The following is an 18,575-nucleotide window of genomic DNA, read 5'->3' as shown; positions in this document are numbered from 1 at the left end:
CGGGGTGGATTTCTAATATACCCATATATGGTTTATAACCTGCTTGTTGTTCGATATGTTTGAATGGTTTATTTTTATTGCGGTTCGAGTCAATTAAGTGGAATATTATGTGATTTCTTTGAATGGATTTTCATGTTAAACCTGGCAGAAATTTCCATATAAGCATAAACCCATCGAGTTAATCGAGTTCGACACTTGTTTTGCCACAATTTAATAGCCCAGCTGCTAAATATTTACATATGTGATAGAAAATACCAAATTTATGAACCGCATTTGTGTCCTTGATTCGTGTTGTTTTAAATGGTGCATGACCCAAACACATCATTGAGTTTTTTTTGTGTATAATCGTTATAAATCGTATTGCATATCCACTATCAGTTAATAAGGGTTCAAAACAGTTTTGAATATACAATTATCGATCAAATAATAGATAATGCTCGCTCGGATATTGTTTCTCTTAGAATTAACACTTCTACATACTCTAGAATCTATAATTCAATATTCCTTTTTTTCGAGAATATTTAATTTATTCTTGAATTTATAATTTCCTCTTCAAAATAAATTTAAAATTGCTTATAGCACCATCAATAATTATTCATCTTTATTCGTCTTACAGTTTTTTAGGATCCAAAATTTAAAATTCCTATTGAGTTCCTTTAGCATATTTTCCAAACAGAAATTATTAAACGAAACTCTTATTTTTGAGAATATTTACTTTAATTGAATTTCCAACTTTCGAAAGTGCTGTATATATATTTCAATAAATACTGGTTTTAAAAACATTCGCTCCCAATAAAATAGGTCAATAAAAATCAGTTACACTCGAAAATGTAACACCAACAAAAAGCGTCGAGCAACAAGTGTTTTTTTCGGCTTTCTTTCATCAGCTGGTGTTGCCTCAACTATACAAACATGTGCATGCGCTACACACACACACACACATACACTCGCACACACACACGTGCATTTGTAGTGTCGATTATTTTTGTTATCGCTGCAGACAAACACAAAAAAGTGTTTTGATTTTCACTCAAGTTGTGTTCAAAATCAAATGTTTTCCCTTTGTCTTTTCGTGATTTTGAACTAATTGTTAACAAAGCGTCACGCGCAGTTTTCAACGTTTCCCGCGATTTCTGGGTGTGATGTAATGTGCACGGGACCAGAGAGTTTCCCGTAAGATGTGAAATAACGTTACCCGGTCGAAATGTGGACCAGGCAACTGAGGCTGACGTTGGCGCTGGGCCAAGGAGCCAGCGCGTTGTGGACACAATGCCGAAGATGCACAGGACGTAAGTGCAGCGAATTGAGGAATAAATCTGACACACAAAGCGGAAATTCGCATTACACATTTTTTTATATATATGTTTAGATTTATATTTTCAACTTAACATAATCCACAAAAAACACACACACACACAGAGTCGTAGATTAGTGCCATGGGACTTGGTTGCCAATGGTGCCCTTCTTGTAGAATTTGGCTGTTGCCGCTGCTGTCGTTGCCAGTGCCGGTGCAGTTGGATTTGGCTCATATGTTGGCCCACTGCCCTCGGCCTTCAACACAGCCGCACATTTCCATTGTCGCGTGTAATTCATGCGCCAAATGCGCACGCAGCCATCGTCCCCAGTGGAGATGAGCATTGTGGCCAGCATGTTCCAGCAGACACGCCAAACCGGGCAATTGTGTTCGCTAAACTTTAACGTTTGCAGATCCAATTTGGCATTGCCCGTCGAATCACTAGTAAAAAGATAAATTATTTTTAATTATAAATATGCAGTTAAATTAGTTGCTAACTTTGAAATGTCGAAGTTTGAAATCCTTTGAAGACAATATCCACATTAAGTGGATTTGACTTGAGGTCAGATAATTTAAAAAAATAAGTTATTTTGAACCAAAGCTACATTTTCAACAGATTTTTGTGTAACAATTTCAATTTCCACAGGAGAAAGTATAAACATACATAGATATAGCTAATCCCCTTCCGAATTTAAACGCTTCAACATCCTACAAGTGTCTCCAACGCATTTGAAAATCAGTAACAAAATCTAAATTCCTTCATTTATAAATAAACCTACGTAACGCCGCGTATGTTGACTATGTACAGATCCTTGCTGGCAACGGCTAGCATGTGGAAAGTGCGTCCTGCGTTGGGCGCAAAGGCGACATCTGTCACTGGATCGGTGATATCATTCACCGTCTCCATTTTCACACATTTGCGCGCATTTTCACTATAGGCGAAGAGGAACACTTTGCCCGTGGGCGTTGCAGACTCATCGCTGCCGGCCTGCAATTCCAAAAAAATGGGTAAATCTTAAGATTTTGGGAATTTTAAAGCTAGCTTACCGCCAGGAGCTGTGTGACCATATAGGTGGATGTATTCCACGAGAGGCAGCTGAGCGTCAGCTTATTGGCAATCTCATGCTGAACGGGCCACTGTGATAGATTCATAATATCCGGCGCCTCGTAGATCCTTATAATGCCATCGGCAGAGGCGGTGGCCAGCAGAAGACCCAAATATTTTGGCGCGAATTCCACGTCCGTAACGCTGGTGCGTGAGTCCACCAATGTGGTGCGACGCACCCAGCGACGTGTAGAAACCTTTTCTCCCATCACTTCCTCCCAGACGGAGGCGGTACGATCGAAGGAGCAGGTCGCAATCACTTGACCGAACTCAGGGTTTGCCCATGATACGCGCCAAATGGAGCCGGAGTGCGCTTTCCAATTGCTCGTCACCGACCATTTGCCCTGATCATCTTCATCCCAAATCTAAACAATACCAGCGAATATTAATTTTGTTTTCTTCAATGACGGATTTTTTCTTACCTTTACGGTTTGGTCACTGGAGCAAGTCGCCATGCGGCGGCCGTAATAGTCGAAGACCACATCATGTATGACATCTTTATGGTCCGCAATAATGGGTTCCACATCGAACATGTTGGGTTCTCTTGGTAATTATATTGAATGAAAAACGCGGCTTTTCCGCTGCAAATATTATTGTCGACTGCAGGCGCTGCCCACAAGTGGGTTGATCGGAGTTGGCAGCCCTTGCATTTCGCGTTTTGCAACACTTCTTGCGGCAATCGGCAGCGCATCGATAATATCGATAGTGCATATCGTTGGAAAACTAAACAGAATCGGATTCATATTTACGCGTATAAAAAACCACTGATAAAACCTGTAAACAATTGTAGAATATGAGTATCAGCATAACTGTTGCACACACTAATCGCTAAAGAGGACAGTGCGCATTGCGTACATATCATTTGTGCTCATCAAGTGCTCCAGCTAGCAAAACAAACTGAACTAAAAACCACCCACAACCCAATTGGAAAACATTTTTTTTTTTGGCCAAACAATACAAAAATTGCTAACAAAAAGAGACGTGGAAAGCGCAATACGATGGAGAAAAGTAAGTCACTGGCTAACTAGCGCGTTTATCTAAGCACCAAGTACACAATGAATATGCGATTAAAGACTTTTCATACATAAATATGCGCATATGTAAAGACATTAGTTTTGAAGGGGGCAAAAGCACGGGTTATTCAACTCCTAGCAAGCAATACAGATGCATAAATCAACATTCAAATAACAGTGCTTGTATAGTTAAGTGTGTGTTAATTTGTTGTTAAATTAAATTCACTTGCACAATGAATGTGTGTTTGTTGGGCAGCATAATTTCAGTCAATATGCTAGCTCTCTTTTCCTTAGTCGCTGCTCTGCGCGCGCTTGTCGCTTGAGCTGACCTTGATTTCTATTGGACTCGCATATCGCGCGATGTCCGTGCCTATGTATGTGTGAGTGTGCCTGCATATATATATGTATTAATTGTGTGTGTGTGTGTGCCTGCATATATATGTATTAATTGTATGTGTGCTTGTGTGATTTGTGGTGTGTTTCGGTAGAACTCTTGTGGGTGGTTTCAAAACGATTTCCCGCTAAGCAGTCGGAGCAAGCCGGCTTCAATTACTTAATAGTTTGTGTCTGCATTTCTGTGTGTGTGTGGATAATTGTAATTGGAGATGAAGCCAGCGACGAATGTCGCGTCTTTAACAGCAGCCTGCTGATAACGGTTATATACATACATTTATACGTGTGTATGCATGTGTGTAAGTATGTGTGTGTGTATATGGCATGTCAATAGCAGCAGACGTCTGAGGCACGCGTATAAGGCTCACGCCCCATTGATGATAATCCACAAGATGGCCACGCGCCAAACATGAATAATTCCAAGTGTACGAAAATTTCAGTCTGCACTGATAAGAGCTGAGCATTGTTACTCTCTTCTCTTAATAACTGTTTATCGCTTACAGAAAATAAATAAATATGGTATTTAATCAGAGCCGGCATTTTGCCATTGCTACCGGCGAAATATGAAATTTTAATTGTGTGCACGCATAACACCAAAAAATCGTAAGATTTGTATTTCTTATCAGGCAATAGTGTGCCCTGCAAATTATTTAATGACTTTTAAAAATCCTCTGCTGATACACTCAAATAATGAATTGATTTGCGTGCTCTTCTCTCAGGCCAATCACAATCAGCAGTTAATCAATTTTGTTTTTGCTTCCCATTTTGGTTGCTTTTGCTGCTAGTTAAAGTCAATTGCAATCAGCTTTTTAGTTGCTGACGTCCATTGCAAAAGTGCAATTTGGGTTAGTTGATTTGTTATTGTTTTTGTTTTTACATTTTCTGATTGCTTTCGTGTCGCAACCCTAAACAACAATGCCCGCTTTGAGAGTATCATCAATGTCAAGGAATAGAGGAGATAACTTTAAGTTATGCAATAATAACAACAACAACCTTGACATTGAAAAGAATGTAAGCCGCCAGAGAGAGAAAGAGAGAGAAATATATATAAGATAGAGAGAGCGAGCTAGCACTAAAATATGTAGCTCAAAACACTGTTTCTTATCGATTTATCAAGTGTTATCGAAGCTTACGCGCCAAGCAATAAAGAAAAGAAAAAAAAACCAAAAACACAAAATGTAAATAAATAAATAAATCGCTGTCGCAGCGTGCAGATTTTTTTTTGTGTGCAGTCAGCAGCGACCCAGCAGCTGCCTCGACCCGTAAAGCCCTCTAAACAATTATCATACGAGCAATCCAAGCTAAGCACACATATCAACACACACCTGCTGCTGCTGTTGCTGCCGACGCAGACATTTCGGCAAGCATAAGTTGTTAGTTAGTTGGCTGCTGATAGCGACGACGAAGTCGACAGCAACTGCTGCCCAGTGGGCAGCGACGGCAGCAATAATCAAGCGTAGTGCGCGAAAGCGTCTCCATGTGTATGTCCATCAGTCAGTCGCATTCCAAACGTCGGTCAATGCGGTAGCAAATTTAGCGAATCGTGCGAAAACTTGTTGCTTCTTGCGTTGCGTAGCGCGCGCTTTAAACACACATTATAAAACACCTAGACAACCCAACAAAACGTGGTAAAAATTAAATATTATCAAACAACCAAACTAACTTAATATGTGTTTTTGCAAAATAATAACGAAATAACAAGAAAAAATCTATAAATGTAATATAAAAGTTTAAAATAATGCCAACGTATTGCGAGAGTTCCAAGTGTCTTCAAGTCACAATATTTATATAGAAAGCCATGTTCCTTAAAAATAAATATATATATATTAAATTTGGCAAGAGTGTTGCTCTTAAAGTCGTCTTAAATATTGAATTGCATAATTGCTCATGTATTTTGCACGTATTTGGCAAGCTTGTATGCCTTTGAAAACATACACCATGGCACACTTACATATTGTAATGATTAAATCGTTGACCTCTTCTATATGCAAAACCCAATTTGCATAGCTACAAAGCCCACCTACCTATCTACCTCGGTTGTTTGTCTTCTTTCTCGTCCATTTTGCTTTAAATGTAAATGCGTTGTGCCCCAGCGTACCCACAAAAAAAATATATATTTAATTTGGTATACTCTTTGACAGGGAAATAAGGCCCTGTCTAAGTAGCTTCCTAAACATTAAGAGTGCATGTAAATATATATATATATATATGAGGTAGCTTAGCTCTTAGCTTAGCTGTAACGGAAAACAACCTGTATCGTGTTTTAAATAGTTACACATTTGTTTTATCGTATTACATTCACTTCTATACAAAGAATAAAAACTGTTGCGTAAACTTAGCTCAGGCTGAGTTCGTAACACGAAAAGATTGCTTGATTTTATTATGTGACCGTTTTATATAAGGCGATATTTTAGTGTTGATAAGGTCTAACTTTCAAGAGTATTAAAGATTCGACAAGCAATTTTTGAATTGAATTTTATTTCATCTTGTTTTTTGATGAAACTAGTTTATACATAATTATGCAATTTAATATGATGTGTATTTTTGGCTTTACTTTCGCACGCAAATTCGTGAAGCAATCAATAAATATTGATGACTTTAACCTCTTGAACTCATATATGATATATATGTATATATATATATATTTATGTAATATATGTTTAAAAATAAATCCCACTGTGAGATATTTTATGTTTATCGGTCATATCAATAATTTTAGCTATTATTTGGACGTAGCTAATGTTTATCGCATTATTAATCACACTGGCGTTTATTGCATACCTGTTGAATTTGCTCTTTGGCCGCGAACGCGGCTGCTTAAGACAAAAAACACCATTCCCGACTAACAACAACAACAACAATAGTAAGAATAGTAAGAAATGTCTTCGTTTTGTAATTTAATTATAGCTTGCCACCAGTGTTGCTAAATTTGATCAAATATTGAGGCTATTGCGAAAAATTATTTTAAAAAAGCTATGCTATAAGTTAATAAAAAGCTAAATATATGCATACGTTTTTTCATGCTTGTGCTATATTTTTAATGTATTAGAATTTCATGATACTAACTTCTGCGACTATCTTCTAATTCATCATTTTCAAATTCATGCCTTATCTATATTTATATATTTTTTTTTAGCAAGCAATCAGCATTTTCAAGATTTTCAGCTTATTCCATTTAAAGTTGTCATCAGAGCTTAATAGTCAATTTGTGCACAATTTCCTTCACTCGTTGAAACTATTTTGAAAATCACCAAGCAGCGAAATTCACTTTTAAAAAATCAATGCTTTGCTATCAAATTGAAAAAAAAGCTTGATGTGGCGGGAAACAAAGCTGAATTGGCAACACTGCTTCACAATGGACGCGTGCACTTCAAATCGCAAAAACAATAGATCAACAGCACTTTAAACTAACAATGTTCATTTTTCATTTTGTTTGCAGGCAACTCCAGCGTTATTGCGGCTGCAGCAGCAACTTCGTCAGCGATAAGCGCAACAAAGATTAGCAGTGACCAGCAGCAGCTGCAGCAACAGCAACAAGAACAACAACAACAACAGCAGCAGCAGCAGAAACGGTTTCCTAAACCGTGCATAAAAAAGGTGAAATTCTCAAGCGAGAGCCTTAAAGCTGATGTAGTAGATGGCCTCTGTGAGCAGTTGAAGGATAACGTTTTGAACGATTTAAGCAATTTTAATCTCAACAATAATATCAACAACAACAACAATATCGAAATCAAATACAACAGCAAAATGAGCGAACAGGAAACGGCAACAACAAGCGGTGCAACGACCACAGATGGGGAACGCCCCAGTTTTCTGGTAAGGCCCTTCATATAACCATATATATTACATAATTAATTAATATTGAATTTAATTGCAGGTGGGCGATGAAATCGATGAGAAGGAGGCCATCGAAGCGGGCGAGGCTGGTGATCAGTTTCCTCAGAAAATGAGTGATATCCCTCAGAATGGAGACATTGCGGAGCGACGCAAGCGTCTAAGGTGAGAATATATCATATATCCTAAACAATAGCCTGAAAACGTGACAAACCAAATTCAAATACGTCACAGCTGATTGGGGCAAACAAAATCGCGCGAGTTTCGCAGAAAGAGATGGCAACACAATACGAAACAAGCAACGTGCCTCATGACGCTGAGTCAAAGAAAAAAAGTTTTTATCTTAAAGAGCTTTCAAAGAGAGCCAAAGCTACCAGAGACAGAGAGAGAGAGAGAGAGAGCGGACAATTGAGAGCAGCAACAACACCTGACAACCAGTGTGAAGAACTGTTTTGGAATTCTTGTTTAACTGTTTCCATCCATGCATAACAACAAATGAAGCCGCGCTGTCAACAACAACACACTTCAATTTATCTAATGCGCTTTCTCTCTATGTGTCTCTGTAGTCTCTCGCTCTCACTCTCTCGCTCACTCACTGACTCTCTGGCTGCTCAATGGGCCGTATGAGTAACGACGTCATCGTTTCTTGTTGTGGAGGGGCCAGCTTTCAAGCTGGCGATGTCACCGTTTGCTACTCAGTTTAGAAGTAATTGCCGTGAACGTCGGTCGCCATTATTAGTGTGCTCTAAAAAACCTTTGCTTTTATTTCGCCCTTCAGCTGACCATTCGCTTTATTTTTATGCAGTTTTGTATTGTATATTTTCTCAGTAAGGTGAAAGTCGTGTTGCATTCTGAAAATTAGTCATATATTTGATACAATACAATTGCATAATACCAATACGATAATTATATAGGTTGCATCTTGCAACGATCCGAAAACAACTTCAACTTTGGACTTGAATGCTCTTGGCCATAATTGCATGCGTTAAAATGTTAAAGCGTCGCGCCAGCAAACGTTTTGTTCTCCTTGAAACCGGTGAGGAGCTGCATTCATCATTATCGCCATCAACATCGTCGGCAGTGGATAACAATAATGCGCCAATGGTCATTCCCAATATTGTTGCCATTGATCAATGCGGCAACAACAACGACAGCAACAGCAGCAGCAGCATAGCCGATGAAAGTGGCTACAACAACAGCGCTAATGAGAACAATAATGAGAACAACAACAGCTCGTCATTGCCAACGCTGCTGAGTGTTCCGACAGGCGGCACCCTGAAGTAAATTTGCTAAAATCTATTTTCATGCATATATCACGCATAATTATTTTTATATGGCAAGTCAATAATTCAATTGCAAAAATGCAAAACGCGTCCTCCATTTGATAAAGAGAACGCGAGTGAGATAGAGAGAGAGAGACAGAGAAGTGAGTGGACAAAGATAAACAATGTAAAAGCTTTACAACAACAATAGCAAATCAAGAAAACTTTTTGACTTTACTAAACCGGTTTGCCAAAATGCCTTTAAAATTCCATTTGTTGCTGCTGCTGCTTCTTCTTTTGACAACTATAACTTTACTCTTTCCCTCTCTCTCACACACACTCTCTCGCTCTTGTCTAACATTGACCCACAGCCATAGCCAATGGGAGCACTGTGCAGCAAAATTGGGGTTTTTTTTTTGTAACCATGGCCCTAAAGCTAGTGTATTGAGCACAAACTATTTGTTGATGTATTTTTGATTTAATATATTGTTATGCATTCCACTGTAAATAGGGTATTTGTTATATTTGTAATGATTATATTATTTGTATATTTCTAAAGATTACAAAGTGTCCCGGTGATGATTTCAGTGTTTGTCTTATTGAAGTGCGATCTCGCACCTGCTGCTTGTGTTAATAATTAATCGGAATAAACAATATAGTAAATAGTCGCATAAATCAACACAATGCTTTTTTATTTACAGACCGAGCATGTCACGGACTGGCCTGGGCCAGGATCGGAATCAAGATCGTGACTTTCACATTGCCACCACGGAGGAGTTTGTGAAGCGTTTCGGTGGCACGCGTGTCATCAATCGTGTCCTCATCGCAAACAATGGCATTGCGGCCGTCAAGTGTATGCGCTCCATTCGCCGCTGGTCCTACGAGATGTTCAAGAACGAGCGAGCCGTTCGCTTTGTGGTCATGGTGACGCCCGAGGATCTGAAGGCCAATGCCGAGTACATCAAAATGGCCGATCATTATGTGCCGGTGCCCGGTGGCTCCAACAACAACAACTATGCCAATGTCGAGCTCATTGTGGATATTGCTCTGCGCACTCAAGTCCAGGTACGTTTTCCACTCAAAACATATCGTACGATCTGTGTTTACTCAAGCCAAGTGGATCGCACGCTTACAGCCACAACAACTTTGTATATTTTTTTTTGTATTTGTGTGTGTTTGCCTTTTGTGATTACACTGGGCAACAATCTAACAGTTGATTAAATCTAAACTTTTCAATTTGAAATACCTTAAGACTGAGTACAAGTACCTATACTAAAATTTGTTGGTTTTATTTCCTAGATTAGATCATTTCTAGTGTAATAAAAGTCAGTTAAGGTGTCTGCCCTTTAGCTTTCTATTGTAAATCTGCAGATGTTCATTCATTAATAAAGATTCGCGATTTCTTCTCCATTAAATAGTAGTGATAAATGGATGAAATTGTATTAGTGAACGCTTTAAATTCATAAACATTTCAAATTATAAATGCCTATTTAGGTCCATCATATTTTCTCCATTGTATATTAGATAAATAGATAGACACAAGTTGTTTTGCTGTGCGCTTTAAATTTATAAACATTTAAATTTAGAAATCTGAAGATATACAGCTCAATAAAGATAAACGATTCCTGATATGCGTATTTACGTCCATCATATTTTTCTCGAGGAAATCATATCTTCTCCATTAAAAAAAATAGATTGAGTGACGTCAGAAAATACTATTTTACACAAATATCTCTCTTTTTTCGCACAATGAGGATATCTAGCTGATTAGTTTTCTATTTCTTTGCTATTTTCATAAATTCAATTCTTAGTTTTGTTCTTAAGATTTGATTGAGTATATTTTTTTTTATTAAAAAATTAGCGTGCGATTATTTTGATTATGTAATAAATAATAATTAAATAGTAATTTCTGTTACCTTTCAGTCTGGTTAAAAATAATACTTAATTGTTTTTCACGCTGACGTCACATTTGATTGAGTAGATAAAGAAATCCTCATTACTCCATCCCCTATCTATTTAATTAGACACTTATCATAATTAATGAGGAACGCTCGCTTTAATTATAGGCCGTCTGGGCGGGTTGGGGCCATGCATCGGAGAATCCCAAATTGCCGGAGCTGTTGCATAAGGAGGGTCTGGTCTTCCTGGGTCCGCCGGAGCGTGCAATGTGGGCGCTGGGTGATAAGGTGGCCTCCTCAATAGTGGCCCAAACGGCAGATATACCCACGCTGCCGTGGTCCGGCTCGGAGCTGAAGGCACAGTACAGCGGCAAGAAGATTAAGATATCCAGTGAACTGTTCGCTCGTGGTTGTGTCACCAACGTGGAGCAGGGCCTGGCAGCCGTCACTAAGATTGGTAAGCTAAAATTTAACCTGTGAATATCTGATTTTACTCATATATCTGTCTTCTCCTGCAGGTTTCCCGGTGATGATCAAGGCCTCTGAGGGCGGTGGTGGTAAAGGTATACGTCGTGTCGACACCGCCGAGGAATTCCCTGGACTATTCCGTCAGGTGCAAGCCGAGGTGCCCGGCTCACCCATATTTGTGATGAAAATGGCACGCGGCGCCCGTCATTTGGAGGTGCAGCTGCTAGCTGATCAGTATGGTAATGCGATCAGTTTGTTTGGACGTGATTGTTCGATACAGCGACGCCATCAGAAAATCATTGAGGAGGCGCCGGCCATTGTGGCGCAGGAGGAGGTCTTCGAGGACATGGAGAAGGCGGCTGTACGTCTGGCCAAAATGGTGGGCTATGTGAGTGCCGGCACTGTTGAGTATCTGTATGACACCGAGGGCAGATACTTCTTCCTCGAGCTCAATCCTCGTCTGCAGGTGGAGCATCCTTGCACAGAAATGGTTGCCGATGTCAATTTGCCCGCCTGCCAGCTGCAGATTGGCATGGGCATCCCACTCTACCGTCTCAAGGACATACGTCTGCTGTATGGCGAATCTCCGTGGGGCTCATCGGTCATTGACTTTGAGAATCCGACGAATAAGCCGCGTCCTTCAGGACACGTGATTGCCGCTCGCATCACCAGCGAGAATCCCGACGAGGGCTTCAAGCCCAGCTCTGGCACCGTCCAGGAGTTGAACTTCCGCTCGAGCAAGAACGTTTGGGGTTACTTCAGTGTGGCCGCCTCGGGTGGTTTGCACGAGTTTGCCGACTCACAGTTTGGCCATTGTTTCTCCTGGGGCGAGAACCGTCAGCAGGCGCGTGAGAATCTCGTCATTGCCCTCAAGGAGCTCTCCATTCGTGGTGACTTCCGCACCACTGTCGAATATCTGATAACGTTGCTGGAGACGAATCGTTTCCTGGAAAATAGCATAGATACTGCATGGCTGGATGCACTGATTGCGGAGCGTATGCAGTCCGAGAAGCCGGACATCCTGTTGGGCGTCATGTGCGGAGCGTTGCACATAGCAGATCGTCAGATAACGGGAGCATTCACCAGTTTCCAGACCTCGCTGGAGAAGGGTCAAATCCAAGCGGCTAACACGCTGAGCAACGTGGTCGATGTGGAGCTAATCAACGATGGATTGCGCTACAAGGTGCAGTCGGCCAAAACTGGACCCAACTCCTATTTCCTGCTGATGAACAACTCCTTCAAAGAGATCGAGGTGCATCGCCTATCAGATGGTGGTCTGCTCATCTCGCTGGAGGGTGCCTCTTACACCACCTACATGAAGGAGGAAGTGGATCGCTATCGTATCGTGATCGGCAATCAGACCTGTGTCTTTGAAAAGGAGAATGATCCGTCGCTGTTGCGCAGTCCTTCCGCTGGCAAGTTGATCAATTTGCAGGTGGAGGATGGAGCACATGTGGCCAAGGGTCAGTCATATGCCGAGATCGAAGTAATGAAAATGGTGATGACGCTGACATCGCAGGAGGCAGGCACCGTCACTTTTGTGCGTCGTCCCGGCGCAGTCTTGGATGCGGGCACCTTGCTGGGCCACCTCGAGCTCGATGATCCCTCGCTGGTAACGAAAGCACAGCCCAACAAAAGTCAATTCCCCCAGCCGGAGAATCCGCCCATACCCGAGAAACTGAATCGTGTGCACAACACGTACAAGGTCATATTGGAGAATACTTTGGCCGGATACTGTCTGCCGGAGCCGTTTAATGCCCAGCGATTGCGCGACATCATTGAGAAGTTCATGCAGAGTCTGCGTGATCCCTCGCTGCCACTGCTCGAGCTGCAGGAGGTGATTGCCTCCATCTCGGGCCGCATACCCATCTCCGTGGAGAAGAAGATCCGCAAACTGATGACCCTCTACGAACGGAACATCACCAGTGTGCTGGCCCAGTTCCCATCGCAACAGATTGCCAGCGTCATTGATAGCCATGCAGCAACGTTGCAGAAGCGTGCGGATCGCGATGTCTTCTTTCTGACCACGCAGAGCATTGTGCAGCTGGTGCAGCGCTATAGGAATGGCATACGGGGACGGATGAAGGCCGCCGTCCATGAGCTGCTGCGTCAATATTACGATGTGGAGTCCCAGTTCCAGCATGGACACTATGACAAGTGTGTCGGCCAGGTGCGGGAGCAGAACAAGGATGATATGCTGACGGTGGTCAACACGATATTCTCGCACTCGCAGGTAGCCAAAAAGAATCTGCTGGTCACGCTGCTCATCGATCACCTGTGGGCTAACGAGCCCGGCCTGACCGATGAGCTGGCCAACACGCTGAGTGAGCTGACCTCGCTGAATCGGGCAGAGCACTCCCGAGTCGCGCTGCGATCGCGCCAGGTGCTCATCGCCGCCCATCAGCCGGCCTATGAGCTGCGTCACAATCAAATGGAGTCCATATTCCTATCGGCCGTCGATATGTACGGTCATGACTTCCATCCGGAGAATCTGCAGCGTCTGATCCAGTCGGAGACATCGATCTTCGATATACTCCACGACTTCTTCTATCACTCCAATCGCGCCGTCTGCAATGCCTCCCTCGAGGTGTATGTGCGACGTGCTTACACCTCCTACGAGCTGACCTGTCTGCAGCATCTCGAGCTGTCCGGCGGACTACCGCTCGTCCACTTTCAGTTCCTGCTGCCGACGGCGCATCCCAATCGCTTGTTCTCGCGCATGAGCTCACCAGACAGACTGGATCAGGCTGCCGCCGAGTCGATGGGCAGTTCCTTTGTCCGCACGGGTGCCATTGCTGCCTTTGATTCGTTCGAACACTTCTCGATGTACTCGGATGAGATTCTCGATCTGCTCGAAGACTTTGTCTCGCCGGCAATGGTCAATGCCAAAGTGCTCGAAGCTGTCGAAGCAGTGGATTCCATTTCGGATAGTCGCCACAGCACCTCGATCAATGTTTCCCTCTCCGATCCCATTTCACGGGCAAACGCCGCAGAGGAGGCCAAATCGACGGAACCGATACACATCATTAGTGTGGCGGTGCGGGAGACGGGTGAAATGGACGATGTGCAGATGGCACAGATCTTTGGCAACTATTGCAACGAGCACAACGAGGAGCTCTTCCAGCGACGCATTCGTCGCATTACGTTTGCCGCTCTGAAGAAACGCCAGTTTCCCAAGTTCTTCACTTATCGGGCACGCGATAAATTCGAGGAGGATCGCATCTACAGGCATCTGGAGCCGGCATCTGCTTTCCACTTGGAGCTGAATCGCATGAGGACCTATGATTTGGAGGCGTTGCCAACGGCTAATCAGAAGATGCATTTGTATTTGGGCAGGGCAAAGGTGTCCAAGGGTCAGGAGGTCACCGATTATCGTTTCTTTATCCGTTCGATCATCCGGCACTCGGATCTGATCACCAAGGAGGCATCATTCGAATACCTCCAAAATGAGGGCGAACGCGTTCTCCTGGAGGCCATGGATGAGTTGGAGGTGGCCTTTTCGCATCCGCATGCGAAGCGCACCGACTGCAATCATATCTTCCTCAACTTTGTGCCCACTGTCATCATGGATCCGGGTAAAATTGAAGAGTCCGTGACCAAGATGATCATGCGCTATGGTCCACGTCTCTGGAAACTGCGCGTCCTTCAAGCCGAACTCAAGATGGTCATCCGCCAGTCGCCGCAATCGCCCACGCAGGCAGTGCGCCTCTGCATCGCCAACGACTCCGGTTACTTCCTCGACATCTCCATGTACACCGAGCAAACCGAACCTGAAACGGGCATTGTAAGTGTCTACAGATGTCTCCAACTGAACTATTAAACTAATCTCGCTTAACTCGCTCTCTTTTTCATGACAGATCAAGTTCAAGGCTTATGGCGAGAAGCAGGGATCACTGAATGGCCACCCCATATCGACGCCGTACATGACCAAGGACTTCCTGCAGCAGAAACGCTTCCAGGCACAATCGAATGGCACCACGTACGTGTACGATATGCCCGACATGTTCCGCCAGATGACCGAACGCCATTGGCGGGAGTTCTCCAAGGCGCGACCCACTGTCGACATACGCATACCCGACAAGATTCTCATCGAGTGCAAGGAGCTGGTGCTCGAAGGCGACAATCTCGTCGAGATGCAACGTCTGCCCGGCGAGAATAATGTACGTATGCAGCAGATATAGGAGATCCGATAATGAATATAATAATCTGTATAATCTCATCCCTTTTGTGGTTGCTTTTCAGTGTGGAATGGTTGCTTGGCGCATTATCCTGGCCACACCCGAGTATCCGGCTGGTCGCGAGATAATCGTGATTGCCAATGATCTGACCTATTTGATTGGCTCCTTTGGCATCCAGGAGGATGTGCTCTTTGCAAAGGCATCGCAATTGGCGCGCCAGCTCAAAGTGCCCAGGGTAAGCAGCTTTACTTGCTCCAACTGCCAACTCCAACTAGATGCTAATTAATCATAATCTTCAGATCTATATATCGGTTAATAGCGGTGCACGCATTGGCCTCGCCGAGGAGGTGAAGGCCATGTTTAAGATCGCATGGGAAGATCCCGAGGAGCCCGACAAAGGTTTCAAATATCTCTACTTGTCCACGGAGGATTACGCCAAGGTGGCCAATCTGAATTCGGTGCGTGCGATCCTGATTGAAGATGAGGGAGAGCAGCGCTACAAGATCACCGACATCATCGGCAAAGATGATGGTCTGGGCGTTGAGAATCTACGCTATGCCGGCCTCATCGCTGGAGAAACTTCGCAGGCCTACGAGGAGATTGTGACCATTGCCATGGTCACCTGTCGCACCATCGGCATTGGCTCCTATGTAGTCCGTTTGGGTCAACGTGTCATCCAAATCGACAACTCACACATTATACTCACTGGCTATGCGGCCCTGAATAAGGTGAGGCTCAATTGAAGCAGCCTGTTGTAATCCTAATTCTAATCCCACGCCTGCATCTCCATTTTAGTTGCTCGGTCGCAAGGTTTATGCCTCGAATAATCAGCTTGGCGGTGTTCAGATTATGTTCAACAATGGTGTCACCCACAAAACGGAGGCCATTGATTTGGATGGTGTGTACACCATTCTCGATTGGCTCTCCTACATTCCTGCCCACATTGGCTGCGATCTGCCCATAATTTTGCCCAGCGATCGCATCGATCGTCCCGTTGACTTTATGCCCACCAAATCCCCATATGATCCACGCTGGATGCTCGCCGGCCGTGTCAATCCGGCCAATGGCAATGAATGGGAGAATGGATTCTTTGATCGCGACTCCTGGAGCGAGATTATGGCGTCGTGGGCCAAAACCGTGGTCACGGGACGTGCTCGATTGGGTGGTGTGCCAGTTGGCGTCATTGCCGTGGAGACTCGTTCCGTGGAGGTAGAAATGCCCGCTGACCCGGCCAATTTGGATTCCGAGGCGAAGACACTGCAGCAGGCGGGTCAGGTCTGGTATCCGGATTCATCGTACAAGACTGCGCAGGCCATTAAGGATTTCGGTCGCGAGGAGCTGCCGCTGATTGTGTTCGCCAACTGGCGTGGCTTCTCCGGCGGCATGAAGGACATGTACGAGCAGATTGTCAAATTTGGCGCCTACATTGTGGACGGATTGCGCGAGTACAAGAAGCCGGTGCTCATCTATCTGCCACCCAATGCGGAACTGCGTGGCGGAGCCTGGGCGGTGCTCGACTCGCTCATCAATCCGCGCTATATGGAAACCTATGCCGATCCAGAGGCACGCGGCGGTGTCCTTGAGCCCGAGGGCATTGTCGAAATCAAGTACAAAGAGAAGGACCTCATCAAAACAATACACAGACTGGATGCCACCACAATCGGGGTAAAGCTAAAGACTATATATTTATATAGAAATATATATAATATTATTATATTATTTGTTTCTAGCTGAAACGCGAGCACGATGAAGCCATTGCCGCCGGCGACAAGGTGAAGGCCGCCCAGGTGGATGAGAAGATCAAGACGCGCATTGCGGTGCTGATGCATGTTTATCACACGGTCGCCGTGCACTTTGCCGATCTTCACGATACGCCCGAACGGATGCTGGAGAAGGAGTGCATCAGCGAGATTGTGGCATGGCGCGATTCACGTCGCTGGCTGTACTGGCGTCTGCGTCGACTACTGCTCGAGGATGCATACATCAAGAAGATACTGCGTGCCCAGGACAATCTCTCCGTCGGCCAGGCCAAGCAGATGCTCCTCCGCTGGCTAGTCGAGGATAAGGGCGCCGCTGAGGTAAAGATGAGATAGCAATTCACTTACGAAATGGATTTAATTTGTATTTTTACTAGGCCTACTTGTGGGACAATAATGAGGAAATGGTGAACTGGTACCAGGAACAAACAAACACCGAGTCGATTGTGTCCAAGAATGTGAGCTCTGTGCGGCGGGATGCCATCATCTCAACGATATCCAAAATGCTTGAGGTAGTCTCAAATTTGTTAAGTGTTATAATTGCTGCTTTTGCTAATGGGAAAACTATCCTAATTTTTTGTAGGACTGCCCGGAAGTGGCGCTGGACGCTGTTGTTGGCCTCTGCCAGGGATTGACGCCAGTTAATCGGGGCGTCGTTGTGCGCACCCTCGCACAAATGCAGCTGAACGAGGAGTCATCGGCGAATACCCAGGGATGACTTTACCTGCACTATTAAGTTGAGTCAGCTCGTCGTCTACAAATATTGGGGAATCTGTCTGTGAATCGGCGATGTGTCTGTTTTTTTTGGATAGATGCTTTCAGCAAACTGTTGTGAAGACTTGCTTTTGTATAATACTACGAGGGAGCAAATGTTTTGCATTTGGTTTAGTTGAATTTTCTTAATGTAATTAGCCTATTATTATATTAGTTACTACTACTTAGTTACTTCAAATGGAAAGCAGACGTTGCGCCGAGCTGCCTTTATTTTTGAAATTGTAGGCGTGGGTAGTACGAGGAACACTCATTAAATTTTCAAAAAAAAAAGCATACATATAAATCTATATACATATATATATATATATATATACACTGTCTATCTTTGTATTTGTATTGTATACAAAAGCAAAACTTTCCGCTAGTTGTCTAAGACAAAAATGTTTATACACAGAGATTTTTTGTGAATTATACGAATAGAAATACTATTGTGAATATACAGTTGTATACAGTTGACCTGTTTAAATTGACCATTTCAGCTATTTGGCTATGTGAATATCCGTTCTTGAAGTGATCCAGGATGAGATTCCGTTGTTCAATGGTAGTCCGTTTGCCCATAGTCCTTGTTGACTGATTGCACCCGAGATGCAGGATATAAC

General features: G+C 43.6%; 2 protein-coding genes across 5 annotated transcripts; one reads left to right on the top strand and one right to left on the bottom strand.

Moving 5' to 3' along the window:
- Positions 1-1,337: 1,337 nt before the first annotated feature.
- On the bottom strand, positions 1,338-3,025 carry LOC6559599 (nucleoporin seh1). Its single transcript, XM_001987353.2, has 4 exons — positions 2,822-3,025; positions 2,342-2,764; positions 2,074-2,282; positions 1,338-1,735 (listed from the first exon to the last, which is right to left on the bottom strand). The coding sequence occupies exons 1-4, from the start codon at positions 2,930-2,932 to the stop codon at positions 1,429-1,431; spliced, it is 1,050 nt and encodes a 349-aa protein (XP_001987389.1). The 5' UTR covers positions 2,933-3,025; the 3' UTR covers positions 1,338-1,428.
- Positions 3,026-3,233: 208 nt separating this feature from the next.
- LOC6559407 (acetyl-CoA carboxylase) lies at positions 3,234-18,432 on the top strand. 4 transcript variants are annotated; one of them, XM_032734653.1, is made up of 13 exons: positions 3,234-3,407; positions 7,245-7,621; positions 7,683-7,804; positions 9,603-9,966; positions 10,968-11,256; positions 11,318-15,051; positions 15,125-15,427; positions 15,510-15,680; positions 15,745-16,173; positions 16,241-17,110; positions 17,176-17,523; positions 17,580-17,714; positions 17,786-18,432. In XM_032734653.1, exons 1-13 carry the CDS (start codon positions 3,398-3,400, stop codon positions 17,918-17,920), a joined length of 7,287 nt encoding a protein of 2,428 aa, XP_032590544.1. In that variant the 5' UTR covers positions 3,234-3,397; the 3' UTR covers positions 17,921-18,432. The 4 variants fall into 4 exon arrangements, with proteins under 4 accessions (XP_032590544.1, XP_032590543.1, XP_032590542.1 ...); XM_032734652.1 differs by lacking the exon at positions 3,234-3,407 and adding an exon at positions 6,525-6,668; XM_032734651.1 differs by lacking the exon at positions 3,234-3,407 and adding an exon at positions 6,525-6,677.
- The last annotated feature ends 143 nt before the right edge of the window (positions 18,433-18,575 follow it).

Source organism: Drosophila grimshawi, unplaced genomic scaffold (assembly GCF_018153295.1).
Source record: "Drosophila grimshawi isolate 15287-2541.00 unplaced genomic scaffold, ASM1815329v1 contig_1369, whole genome shotgun sequence".
Taxonomy (NCBI): domain Eukaryota; kingdom Metazoa; phylum Arthropoda; class Insecta; order Diptera; family Drosophilidae; genus Drosophila; species Drosophila grimshawi.
This window is presented reverse-complemented; position numbering and strand designations above follow the sequence as displayed.